This window comes from Coturnix japonica, chromosome 3, assembly GCF_054131305.1.
Source record: "Coturnix japonica strain WE chromosome 3, WE-NBRP24, whole genome shotgun sequence".
Lineage (NCBI taxonomy): Eukaryota > Metazoa > Chordata > Aves > Galliformes > Phasianidae > Coturnix > Coturnix japonica.
In genome coordinates, this window is record NC_140665.1 from 30834005 (window position 1) to 30846558 (window position 12554).

General features: G+C 43.5%; 1 protein-coding gene across 5 annotated transcripts in view; it reads right to left on the reverse strand.

Annotated features, from left to right (window-relative positions):
- The window catches only part of RASGRP3 (RAS guanyl releasing protein 3), a 44880-nt gene continuing 32326 nt past the window's right edge, over nucleotides 1-12554 (reverse strand). For 2 of the 5 annotated variants that reach the window (XM_085543236.1, XM_015857705.3), the window contains exons 10-17: nucleotides 10486-10563; nucleotides 8449-8562; nucleotides 7402-7517; nucleotides 6202-6349; nucleotides 3461-3497; nucleotides 1895-2020; nucleotides 1151-1515; nucleotides 1-763 (exon numbers count right to left, since the gene is read on the reverse strand). In XM_085543236.1, coding sequence (XP_085399362.1) covers nucleotides 755-763; nucleotides 1151-1515; nucleotides 1895-2020; nucleotides 3461-3497; nucleotides 6202-6349; nucleotides 7402-7517; nucleotides 8449-8562; nucleotides 10486-10563 — 993 coding nt within the window. In that variant the 3' untranslated portion in view covers nucleotides 1-754. Of the gene's footprint in view, nucleotides 764-1150; nucleotides 1516-1894; nucleotides 2021-3460; nucleotides 3498-6201; nucleotides 6350-7401; nucleotides 7518-8448; nucleotides 8566-10485; nucleotides 10564-11596; nucleotides 11748-12554 lie in introns of those variants that run through there. The other 3 variants (XM_015857703.3, XM_015857704.3, XR_014944691.1) reach the window with 2 other exon arrangements.

Below are 12554 nucleotides of genomic sequence, written 5' to 3' on the forward strand. Positions count from 1 at the left end.
TTAAAACTAAGACATTTATTACACGCTAATTCTACCATAATCAGTGCTGGCAGAGAGGACACCTCTCCCTTGCAGTATCACCAGACACCTGCATGGTGTCCTGGAACTTCTTCACTCCCAGCCACATGCTTGAAGGCTCCTCCCTCTGGTAACAGGTATCACTGTGCTGGATGTGTGCTCGTTGTAGCAGTGTAAACGTGTCCAAAATTCAGAAGTCCAGGTGTTCAAGTGATTTCAGTGTAGAGGACTTTTTGAAAGGGATCGTGGTTTTTCTTTTTTGTTTGTTTGTTTTTTGAGATTTAATCGACATCCACATCTATTTCTTTCCTTAAGAGATCATTACAAGCCTCTGAGAAAGGAGAGTTATCAAATGAACATGGATGGTTGGCTTGTTTCCTCGCTGTTGTTGTTGTTGCTGGCAGGCAGACTGAGATGATGCAGTACTTTTAAAGGACGCCAAATATATCCTCTCTGGCATGGAGGGAAGTTTCCACGAAGTCATACAAGAGAAAACACTGAGCGCAGAGATCTGTTCTGCCGTGTCTGTGCAATGTTCATCCAAATGGCTTAATCGTGCGCGAAAATAAATAGTGCTTTTTTAACGCCTATCTGCTAGGAAAACAGGGTGATGGCTGAACTGAGAAGTATGAGGTACAGGAAAACTTCCCGTGACCAAATGTGGTCTATGGCAGTCTGTCAACTTTTGCTGTATTACTATTGCCATCTCTGTTCTTCGGTGTTTCAGGGTGAACGGTCAGCTGTCCTGTAACCAAAAGAAAACAGGCACTTACATACATAGCAAAAATGATCAGTCAAAGCATGAGGCCGTGAAAGCACAAACTGTGGGGGAAAACAGCAGCAACCGGGCCCCTAACCTGCATATGTGTGTTTATCAAAATGTTCCTTCTTATGGACCTATTGCAGAGTACAACAGGATTTGGCCAGATATGTTAATGATTCTCAAAAATAAAAGATTCCAGTTCATAACAACGCTGTCACCCCCGAGCCAAAACCCCATATGCAGTGTGACAGTAAATACACACTGCTGTGTAGAAAATAATTTTCAATGGATGATTTGGTGTTATGATTTATGAGGCCACGGCCTTATGGATTAGCAAATGTAATCTGTCCTGACCTCTGTTCTGCTCACCTCAGATTCCTGTCTTTCAGGAAGCGTTTCTATGCCGTTGTGCTCCAGGATGTGCTGAGGGGCCTCAGCATCTATGTCGACATCAGCCTGCATGCTGGGCTTTTCATTCTCCCACTTTGCAAAACCTTTGTTCTTCCCAGCTTTGCCGTGGAACTTGGATTTCATTTTTGGAAAAGTGTGAGACCCTGAATCGTTCCAGCCTGGTTCGTGCCACAATGGTTCTGTCTGCGTTGCTTGGCTGGCGGTCGCCCTCTGCAGCCGCACTGAAATCTTCCGGGAGGAGCCGGTGACGAGAGTGATGGCTCTGCTGTCAAGGTCCTGGTGTTCTGCATCTACACTGGGAAACTCAAACACTTCATCCTGGGCTGAAAGAGGAGGTAAATTGTTTTCAAATCTTTTCTTTCAAGATCTTAACAAAGAGATATCTTAGAACTTGGTTAAGGGGAGAGGAGGAAGGGATTTAAGGGTTCAGAGCTAAATGTTTGTTATTCTGGAATGCTCATGGAAGCTTTTAGTAGTCAGATCTCTTTCAAGGCTAGGGCTCTATGTGCCGCTGTATGTAATTGCATGATGGTTTGTCCCGGTGTGTTGGTACAAAAGGAAAATGACAAGTGGCAATAAGGACACTGCCTTTAAAGAGTCATCATAGAATCATCTGTGTTGGAAGGGACTCTTAAAGGCCATCTAGACCAACTCCCCTGCATTGAACAGGGAAAGAAAATAGAAACCAAAGGGTGCTCTCACCTGGCGGCAGGGAAGGGCTGCTGGGCAGGGAGCCATGGTTGCTGCCCACAGAGGTTCCTCGGGAGAATTTCCTGCAGGCGAGCACGAGCAGGTCCCTGCACTGCTTATGGCAGTTGGCACCGCAGTCTGTATGGAAGGAATGGTCATGTCATTAAAAGTCAAGTCACAGCCACTGGGTGATCCCTCAGGGCTGTCAGCACGTGTGTGCTGGAGGGACTTCAGCCGAACAAATACAGTCACAAAAATAGATCATTTATTGTGTTTAAAAAAATAATTTTATGGTAAACTAGTAGCAAAAGGAAAGAGGGAGATGAAATCATCATCAGAAACGATGACTTCACGAAGAGCAATGGTTAAGAGTTCTCATTTCTGTCGTCAGTTTGCTGCTTTGAGTGGTACTGAAGGACCTTCCCGGCTGTGGTTTTGCAGTGGGTGGTACAAATGGGGACAGGCACTGGCTGCACTTGTTGACCGCCATGATCTGAACAAGCAGCTCAGCTCTTACCCTCATGCTTCACTGCCTGTGAATTTTGATTCTGCAGAGCCGCTTTTGCTCTCTCCCCCTGGGCCATGGTTACAGGCAGTGATGCAGGACAGCGCTCAGCTTTCGGATCTCAAGTTTACAGAGCTGCTGTGGCAAAACTTTACTTTTACTCTCCTTCCTGCAGCCTGATGGTAAGAGCACAGCCCACAGCTGGCTCTACTGTAGCTGCTCAGGCCATGGGCATATTCCCCACCCCTGCCAAGGAGATGTTCACATGTGGGAGAGGGAGACAGGAATAGGGAGCATCCTAAAATAAAAATGATGCTGGCAATCCTTCACCCTTCTCCTAGAAGCCAGGCTAAGGCTAAGGGGAAGGAGCTTGTCTACAAACATGACCATGAAGCCCCAGTATGAGTATTTCCCTGTGTGTAATGGAGCTGCAGCCAGAGAAATAAATAGGTTTGGGCCTTTAGGGCCAACGAGGACCACTACATCTTTCTTGTTCTCACATACTTGGTACAGTGTGAGTATCGTGTGAGCAATTAAAAGTTTAGTGAAGGAAAGTGAGAGATATCAGAGTTTTGGGACTTTCTTTTAAGCTGAACTTCTGCAGAAAATCTTGCAATGAGATCTGTTAGGCAGTCCAGGAGTTACATATTTGTTTATTTCTAGCTTAGCCACTGATGCATTGCAAGGGCAGTAAGCCTGCAGTGCAGGCATGGGGGTGTACATGATATGGACAGCGTTACCAGCAGACCTTTTCCTGACCCCAGGTCTCAGGGTATGTATTTCAGGATGTCTCCCTGCTAGGATAAGGACACTCGGCTTTCCAAGATGCCACTTTTGGTTGACACAAACTGACTCCTTGCAGCGCCCAGTGGCTGCTGTGGGTCTTCAGCACCAGTGTTCTCCTTCTACAGTGAGGTTCTGTGGGATGCAGCAGCCACTTGCTGGTCACAGCCATTACAGGCTACTCAAGCAAAATCTGGCTGTGCAGCTGCCATTCCAGTGAAAAATACAGTTGACTTCTGCTAAAACCCTCCACTTGAACTGTGAAAAATCCATGCAGTATATTTATTTACCTTTGCATTTGTAGCCTTGTTTGATTATGCCCCAGAGCTGCAAAGAAAGACAAAAAAAAAAAAAAAAAAAAAAGTCAAGGAATCAGAAAAGAAAGCCGGACGGAAAGCGAGGTTACAATGAGGAAGTACCAATGGCTACAGAAGCACAAACAGGATACAACTGCTCTTAACACCCTTCCTGTCAGGCAGACCTCCTCCTCCAAATATGATAAGCCTTGTGTGGCTTCCCCCTTACTCCTCCTGTCTGCAGTGGGACTACCAGTGATGAAGCAGCACAGCTGATACGTACTGCCAGGAATGGGTTAAAAAAAAATCACCGTCCTATTAAGCTTACTGAAACCAGCAAAGTGCATTCTGCTTCTGGCTCATTTCTTGCCATCTAGGGGATCATTCCCATGGCACATCTGGTCTCCAGCCACATGAATGGCCTGTGCTCTTCAAGCATGGCAGACAAAAACACCACTGGGGACAAAGCCACTTTGTGGCTTTGGAGATGGTCTTCAAACATGGACTGATCCATTCACCTGACTTTCTCCATTAGGAATGGTTGAAGCCTGAAACAGCCAGACAAATCACAGAGCTCCTCTCTGCCTCCTCCCAGAGGCTGTCCTTGTTGAATGCTGACCTTCCATCTGGCAGCATGTGTGTGTTCTGCTTTTGGAAAGCTGTCACTGTGCTGTGAGCTTGGAAGTGGGAAAAAATTCCCCTGCAAACTGTTATCTGTGCACTCAGAAGAGAGGTAACTACAACAATGGCATTATAAAAACAAATATTTTCACTTTGAGCAGCAGAGGGAGGAGAGTTGTAGTCCAGTTCTAAAGGAAAAAGATGAGAGACTGCAGTGTTTATTTATCCTGATCTCAAAGCATAAATAGGGGAGGGTGAGCACAACCAGACAGTTGAAGCTGCATGTGGCTCCTTGCTGTGCTTTTATGAAAGCATGTAGTGTGTGGGAGGAATGTGCTGAGTAAAGGAATTGCCAAAAGGAAGAGCCACAGCCTGTGTGGAGCACAAAAGAAAGAGTGAAAAAAAGACAGAATTGCATATTGTGTAAGACAGAACTGCTTGCTCTTTTCCAATTAGAGACAAGAATGCTGCGTGGAACCATATAAAAAGCCTTGCTGAAGTCCAGGTAGGTGATATGAGTTGCCCTTCATCTACTTCTGCCATCCCTCTATCACAGAAGGCCACCAGGCCACTCTTTTCCTGCAGATGCTGTAGATGCGCACAGTGATTGCGGAGCTGTGCTTTGCCCCTCCCAGAAGAGCTGACTCTGGATATGCTTTCCCCAGCTCTCTTTGCCAGATCCACTTGATGGGATGTGGATTGCTTTTCTTGTTGTCAAAGCTCTGTTCTGTTCCCTCTGAAGAGCTTTCTCCTTAACATAATGTGAAGCCTGACCTAAAGCTCTGAATCCCTCTGACATGGCTTCATGGCAAAGCTGGCTTCACCCAGGCCCAGGGCAAGAGGATCTGTGCAAATATGGATGGCTGAGCTGGAAGGGATGACTGCTCATTCACCTTGACATACGGCGCAACTCAAGCTGTGAGTCGGAATTGAGACTGGTAGCGAGCATATCATTTTCACTTTGTGAATGGCATTAGATTTTAGCTTGACCTTTAAAGTTCATCTCGTTTTAATATCAGATGTTTGACTGGATACTGGGGCGAGGCTGCTGTCATGTCCATTCATCCTGCTGCACAGTCAGTTCACATTTTTTTGACAGTGAATCACTGCATCAGTTCAAAACGGTTTCCACCCATGGATGGATGGGCAGTGCTGGAATGCACAACAATCACACAGCACATTCTGTGGCTGGTTCCTGTCCTATCAGCCCAGCTCATCCACAGGACAATGCTAAGAAATGCAGTGAGCTGGCAGGAAAAATGACCTTATTTCCATTTCCTACACAATCCCTTACTCATTTTTATTCCTACACTGGTTGTAATCATGGGGACGTGGAAAAACCCAGCCAGCACACTGATAAGGGAGAAAAATATTTGGTGTCCATGTGCAGGCAGCAGACACACTCTCAAGTGACATCTAAACCATAAAAAATCATGTTTCTTCACTGCATTTGAAGTGGAAAAAGTTGGGAGAGGTTTGCAAGCCACACAAGTGGTCACAAACACAGTGTTGTGCCAGCTTTGCGTACAGCACTTCTTATAAGCTACAACTGAGAGAAAAAAACAGCTTAAAAAACCAACACATTCAAAAGTTTCTCATATCATAGAACTGCCACAAGCCTACTGACAAAATTAGGAGTTCTGTTAATCCAGTAGAGAAAGGATAAAGGCTGTCATGTCCGTTCAGAGAAATATGAACAGAGGTATGTTGCAATGTGCTATTTCCTGAGACAGAATGGCTTTTTCTTCATCTACATCCACCATTCCAGACATTCATTTTCCCTGGGGTTTGTTTACATGTGAAATCAAGCCAAATTAAAGAACTTAAGACAAACCACATGAAACTATTCATACAGTCCCTAATGTCCCTTAGCTAACGTTGTTTACCTTTTTACCTGCAACAGTATTCTTATAAATGTCAGTATTCAGGAACCACTAAAACAAAAGTGGGTCTCACAGCTATAAGAGGAGGGAAATACCTTGTGCTTCTAAATGCAATGAGACATTTGGCTAAGCTGAAGAAACTTCTAGCAGTGCATGGAGCCAGGTTCACCCAATCTACGCTGGAGTATAGGAAATTATAGGTAAGATTTACTATTACAAAAACATACTTACAAAACCTGCACAGTGTTCGCAGAAAGTTGGTTTAAGGTAGGTCATCTCCTGGAAGTTGTGAATAAACCCAGGTCCCATTTTACACTGGAACTGGGATTTAGCTCTCAGAAAGTAAGCCATCATTTCTTCTTTGCTTATAAGTCCATCTCTGTTAGGAATAAAGTAGAGTGGATGTGTTACTGCTAATGACACTGAACTGAGCAGTATGTTCTCACTGCAAAAATCATACAGCACACAAAGGATGTTCTTGGAAAGCTCTACAAACAGTCCTGGAAGAAGAAACAAGCATTCCCTTAGAGCCTTTGTGGTTCTTATTCTTTGTTAAACTGCAAACACTGAATTAATAGCATGGGCCTTGGTCCTTCACTTGTTTGGGATAACAGAGCATTTGGTGGCACAGAGCAGACCATCATGTGAAGAAGACTCCTAAGGCCTATGGCCACCACTGCCCCAGCCAGTTATGGAGAGCTTACAGGCTGGTGTTCGACAACAGTCCTACCAAATAATAGCAAATGGGGTGCTCAATGGCTCAATAGCACAAGAGGCCATGGACCTAAACAGGACCTGCATGCTAAGTACTGGGTCCAAGCCCCCAAGTAGTCCAAGGTTTTACTGAATGCAGTTAAACAAAACAAACAAAAAAACCTTTGTATGTCATTTAAACAGAGCTTTAAGCAGCTTCCCAGGCTGTGAAGATCTGCAGCTTTAGAAAGCTGAAAGCCTTGGCTGGAGGCATTCAGATGCCAGCTGTATCCATAGGTTCATGCAGAGCACTGCAAGGGAACAACAAACTGGGCAGCCTGAGGAATTAAAAATGAAAGGACTGCCTGAAAACGTACTCCTGCTGCTTGATGTCCTTTGGAGCATATCCTTACATCACAAGTGACTACACTCAGTCTTTCCCTTGGCAGATGGGGCTGCATCTATTTGAACAGATGCCTTTTAAAGCATCAGATACAGTAGGGCTCCAGTCTGGGTGAAGTTATAGGATTTACTACAACATAAGAAGTTAAATGAGAATAGAATTCAACATTCAGTGATACTGATTTCCTTAAGAGAGAAGACAAAGGTGAGAGGGTTGGAGGTCTGGGAGACATTGTCTCTTCAACATTTTGTTTTGAAGCATTTGTAAATTAAGGAAAAAAAAAATAAAAGACAAAAAGAAAACAAACTAACAAATCAAGAGAGCTCCAAACTTACTGGTCTTTGTCCAACACACAGAAAGAGTCCAAGAAGGGGAAGTTTGCGGCTATACTTTCAAAGTCCTCCTGAGAAATGTAGCCATCATGGTCATGATCATAGTTCCTAAAGACAGACTGGAAACAAAAGGAAATTACTGTCATACCACCCAGACTGTCCTGAATCTGTACCATCTCATCAACTTCAATCACATTTACACTGACATTCAACTTCACTAATCACATGTTCTGTGATTAAGAAAAAAAGATGACTTCTTTCTTAATAAAAGAGCACCTACAAAGAGAAGACCGCAAAATGTGTGCGTAGTCTGAGTGAGAGACTGAAGACTTTAATTTGCCTTTAACTACATAATCAAAATTATTGACCTGTAATATGGACAAGATCAGAATTTAATCGTTCCCCCCGGAGTTAGTTATTACTCTGTAAAAAGCAGAAGGAGATCTTGCTTCATTATCTACAGTGCATTCCTGGTTCCTCACCAAAACTCCCTTGCATGCCAACACAACAGGGCTCTGTCTCTTCAAAGGGACCTTCCACTGTGTGGCTTTGTTTGCACCACCCAACATGTCATCTTCATACTGAAGCTGCAAGATCACAGCTGGAACTCTCCGCGACCTCTTAACAGATTTTCAAAGTGATTCCAAGACAGTACTATCTTTACCACGCATAATACGCTTTGGACAGCTTGGCCACCAGGCACTGACATACAGACATCAAGAAACCGGCCTCTTGCCAGCAGATAAGCACAGTACAACACTTGGTCCAGGGGAGGCTTTCCAGAGACCTCTAGACTTAGTGATGTGTGAGTCCTTGAAAATTTACCATTTTTGCCTCTGGAAACCTGCTTAATAAGTGTTAGCTCTGATTTTCCAGAACTGAAGTAGAAATATTTCTGAAAGTATCAGCAATATTCAAATTTGTTAACAAATATTTAAAATTCACCCCCACCACAATAATTATTCAAAAACCTTGAATGGAATTGTTTGCAGTGATTACAGTATCAAAATAAACATTCCCTTTGACCAATATATTCTTCTGAGTACTTACATCCACTAACTTTCTTATGTGCTTGTTGATGACGGTTGGGTCAGGCTTAGGTACCACTCCAGATGCCCACTCCAGTGGCACCACTGGCTTGCTCGGGGTTGTTGGGGAGGTAGGCTGCTGGGAGACCAATCAAACACAACCATGTTAGAATGTGAATTGCAAAATGCAATTTCTCATAACAAGCAGCACCATTATGGCAGTGCTGCAGCCAGCTTCAACAACAGTGAGACCTGCAGGAAGAGAGCAGGAAGGGGAGTCTCTAGATACAATGAGAATCAGGAATAGCACAGAAAGCTACTTTTCTTCATCTTGAGAGAGCCCCTAAGGAGCCCTCCATCATGAGGGGGAGATAAATAAGCTAACGAAAAATGTTATATTATTGTGTATAATAAGGATATTATGGACTTTCACACTAAGATGAAAAAGGGTCACAAGATCATACTGTACTGTGTTTGGTAGGAAAAAAAGTAAAGGATGTGCTCTTGACTCACCTGAGATTTAATCCTAAGATTAATGTCACCATACAGTGGTGAAACAATCTGCTGGCAAATGTTTTTGCTCTTAAAAGCACACAGAAATGCAGCAATCTTTTAGAGACAGTGTGTTCTGTGATAACACAAAACATGCCAGTTCTGTGGCATCCTTACAACTGTGGTCAGAGGAAATTTGATGTATTCCTTCTCCTAAAGAACAGTTTAGGCTAATGGGACTTCAAAGCATTAACACACTGGTGCTGGACTACTACAGACTCACAGAGAGCTCCTGCTGCCCTGAGTGGCAGAAAGAGACCAAATCCTCTGGAGCATTCCTCTTTCTTCTGAACAATCAAACTTTCTCTATATATATATTTGGTGCCAATGCTGATATGTTAAAATCCATCTTGCACTGAAGCGAAACAAAATCTCTGTTAGTGCACCCTCAGTGGCCGAATTGTGCTGGGCAGAGATGCCTGCTGGCCCACTCCTCAGCACAGAGCTGTAACTGCCCAACTTCACTGGCAATGAAGGAAGCATGAGGGAACCAGAATAACTGTGGCAAAAGGGAACAGTTGTGGTCAAATTACATCTGGTGCTAACAGGAGACTCAGCAGTGAAATTCCAGGTATTCAGACTGAATTAGTGCTGACAGTGGAACTACTCAATATTGCTTGTCATACTCACATACACACAGTCCTCAAGCTGGCCTCCAAAAGCAATGAACTATCCTTAAAGTCAGAGAAGTTCTATACTTAGTAGCTAAGGGCTTTTGCATCCTTGTTTCTCCTTTAAAGAACATAGAAAAGTATAAAAAGCACTAAAAAGGAAGACCTCCCAGTACTGGTCGGTCTCCACCTCTCACACCCCAGTGTGCATTTCCTGCCACCCTTAGTTTCATCTGGGGTCAGAGTGGGAGCTCAGCCTGTGAGGATCATGTGCTGGATGTGACAGGCAGTGAGGGTGTTGAAATGCTCACAGGACAGAGGAAGTCCCAAAAGCTGGTAGCAGGAGGGAGAGCAATACTTTAAATGAAATGTCAACTATTAATTAAGACATTCACCTCTAACTTATAAAGCATAATATAAATTGTACCAATGCAGCCTTATCTTTAGCTACACATACTAAAAAATCATGAGATGTCTGTTACAAGGCGTACAGACATTGCTTGGGAGCCCAGCTGAACGTCAGTTCTGAATAAGCTAATTTAGATCACTATAGCTAATGTCATTGCTTACCTAAGACACGTCTTTGGATTCAGTGTGATTTTATGTAACTACTCCAGCATCCAGAAAATGAAGTAATTATCACAATATAAATAAATTGTAAGTAAATAATTGATAGGAGCTTATAAAGGTTATCTTCACATAAAGCAGAACTCTGCTTTCTGGAGACTGCACTGAACTCTGGCACGTTTCACTCTTCTTTACACATAGAATCACACACAATAAAAAGTTAAAAGTGAATACGAAGGAAACTGACTAATGGGCATCCAAAAATACAAAATACTTCATGCAGAAATACTAAATAACATGAAAAAGAAATGCAGTAAAAGATGACCTACAGATTTGGAGTTCCTTGGTTCTAGCACCAGTGAGAGCTTGTAGATGTCATCCTCCGTGTGATAGAGGTCCAGGGACAGCTATGGGTAAGAAAGAGAGAAAGCCAGTAATATTTATTAGACAGGGTTGGATACAACAGGGTTGTTAGCAGAAAGATACCTCCCACTGATACTGAATGCTAGAGCAGGTGCCCAGGGCCATGCCCATGAGGCTTCTGAAGGCCTCCAAGGAGGAGACTCCATAGTCTCTGGGCAGCTTGTGCCCGGTGTTCAGAAGGAGCCTCCTGTGCTCTGGTTTGGCTCACTGCCTCTTGTACTGGTTCTGGCTCCATCCTTGTATCCAAGGATACTTCAGTAGTCCATCTTGGCCCACTCTTGGTCCCATAAAGATGAGCAAGACAAATTCCCTTTCAGCTTCTGTTTCTAGATAAAACTAAAGATTTTTCTTCCATGTACTCATCCTTTTCCTATAGGATTTGTTGAGGGAAAAGAAGGGGCTTAAATACAGTAGAAGTAAAATGAACATTTTTGCTTTTGCTTTGGCAGCTGTGGTCGTGCAGTGGTGCATATCTATAGTCAACTCTTCGTTGCTGAGGTGATAAACGACAAAAGCGATCACCGCTGTGGCTAGCTTTATGCAATGAGAGATGAGCATTGCATGCTTCCTGTGGTCATCTCCTTCCATCAATTGGCTTTGGATTAATTGGCTTAATTTGAAGTTATCATCCATCTCCCAAATCTCCAGTTAAGAATGTTCCACAGCAGGCAGATGGAATTACTACTGTCTAAACAGCTGTAACAGATGATAACTTTCAGAGAACTCAAAGAGCAGAGTTAGTGAGGAGCAGGACCAGGCCCAAGAACCATCTTCTGTTAAGCAAGGCGATTATGTGGTGGTTAAATAAGCTGTCTTTCTTTTTGTATTTCACCTACAGTTTTGTGCCAACAGATGAAATACAATGAGTTTTCTTAGGACAACCTTCACAGTGGCAGTTTCCAGTCTAACTCGATTCTCCTTGCTGTCCTGTCTTCCTTAGTTATTTAGGCAGGGAGGGGTGTGAGGAAAGCAGAGGGGGATCAGAAAGGCATGGCTTGTTTCATATGTGGAACTTACTGAAGAAAAGCTGGGGAGGGTGACTTTCAATTTAGCTGTTTAGACATTTCTCATTCTCTTCACTAGACTGTACAAGTGATGGGGACTTTCCAGCCATTTGCATACAGTCTTAGAACAGGTTGGTTAAATAGCTGCGGAGACCTAAAAATAGCTGGAGGAAAAATAGTGGCACCAAGTAAGCTGTAAGTCAGTATAAATCCACTGTGGAGTAATTAAGAGACTGAGGTCCTCTTCCTATCCACAAAAAGGGATGAAACATTTACCCTCGGGCTTTTATTCATATGGTGAAACAAAAATAATGTGGAAATGCTGCACAACAGGTAAGAAAAGCATAGAATCATAGAATTATTTCAGTTGGAAGGGACCTTGATAGGTCACCTAGTCCAACCCCTGTGTTCTAATTATAAACGTGTCCCTAGAGCCATTACTCCTCTTGGGTGCACAGCCAAGCTTGTGCTTAGGTTTGCTTGGACCACTTTTGCATCTTTGCTCCAGGTTTTAACTGCCAAAATGTAGAATGGCTGCAGTCAGTAGGGATGGTTCCCATACCCCCACTTAGTCCACGAAATGCCCTTTTTATTGCATTCCTGTGGCCCAGGAAGCCAGCACCCAGAGATATACTTGTCAAGCCAGCACAGCCCAGACTGGTGGCACTTACTAAGTGTAATGTAAAAGACAGCACTGCAAGGGACAGAGGTCAGACAAGAGATTTACACATTGCTTATCAGGATAAAACACCTACTAAAAGCTCTCCCAGATAGAAGTGGCTTCTGCTGGGAAAACAGCAGAAGTGAACAAATAGCTGAGCCAGATGACTGATGTACAAATGAAGAGCACAGCACTAGCAATGCATTTACATGCATTTACCAGTTTTGGAAGGGAGTTCCTCTAATTAACTTAAAGATGAGAAAATGTTTACAGTTCATATCAGAGTGGAAAGACATAGCAATAAGTGGAA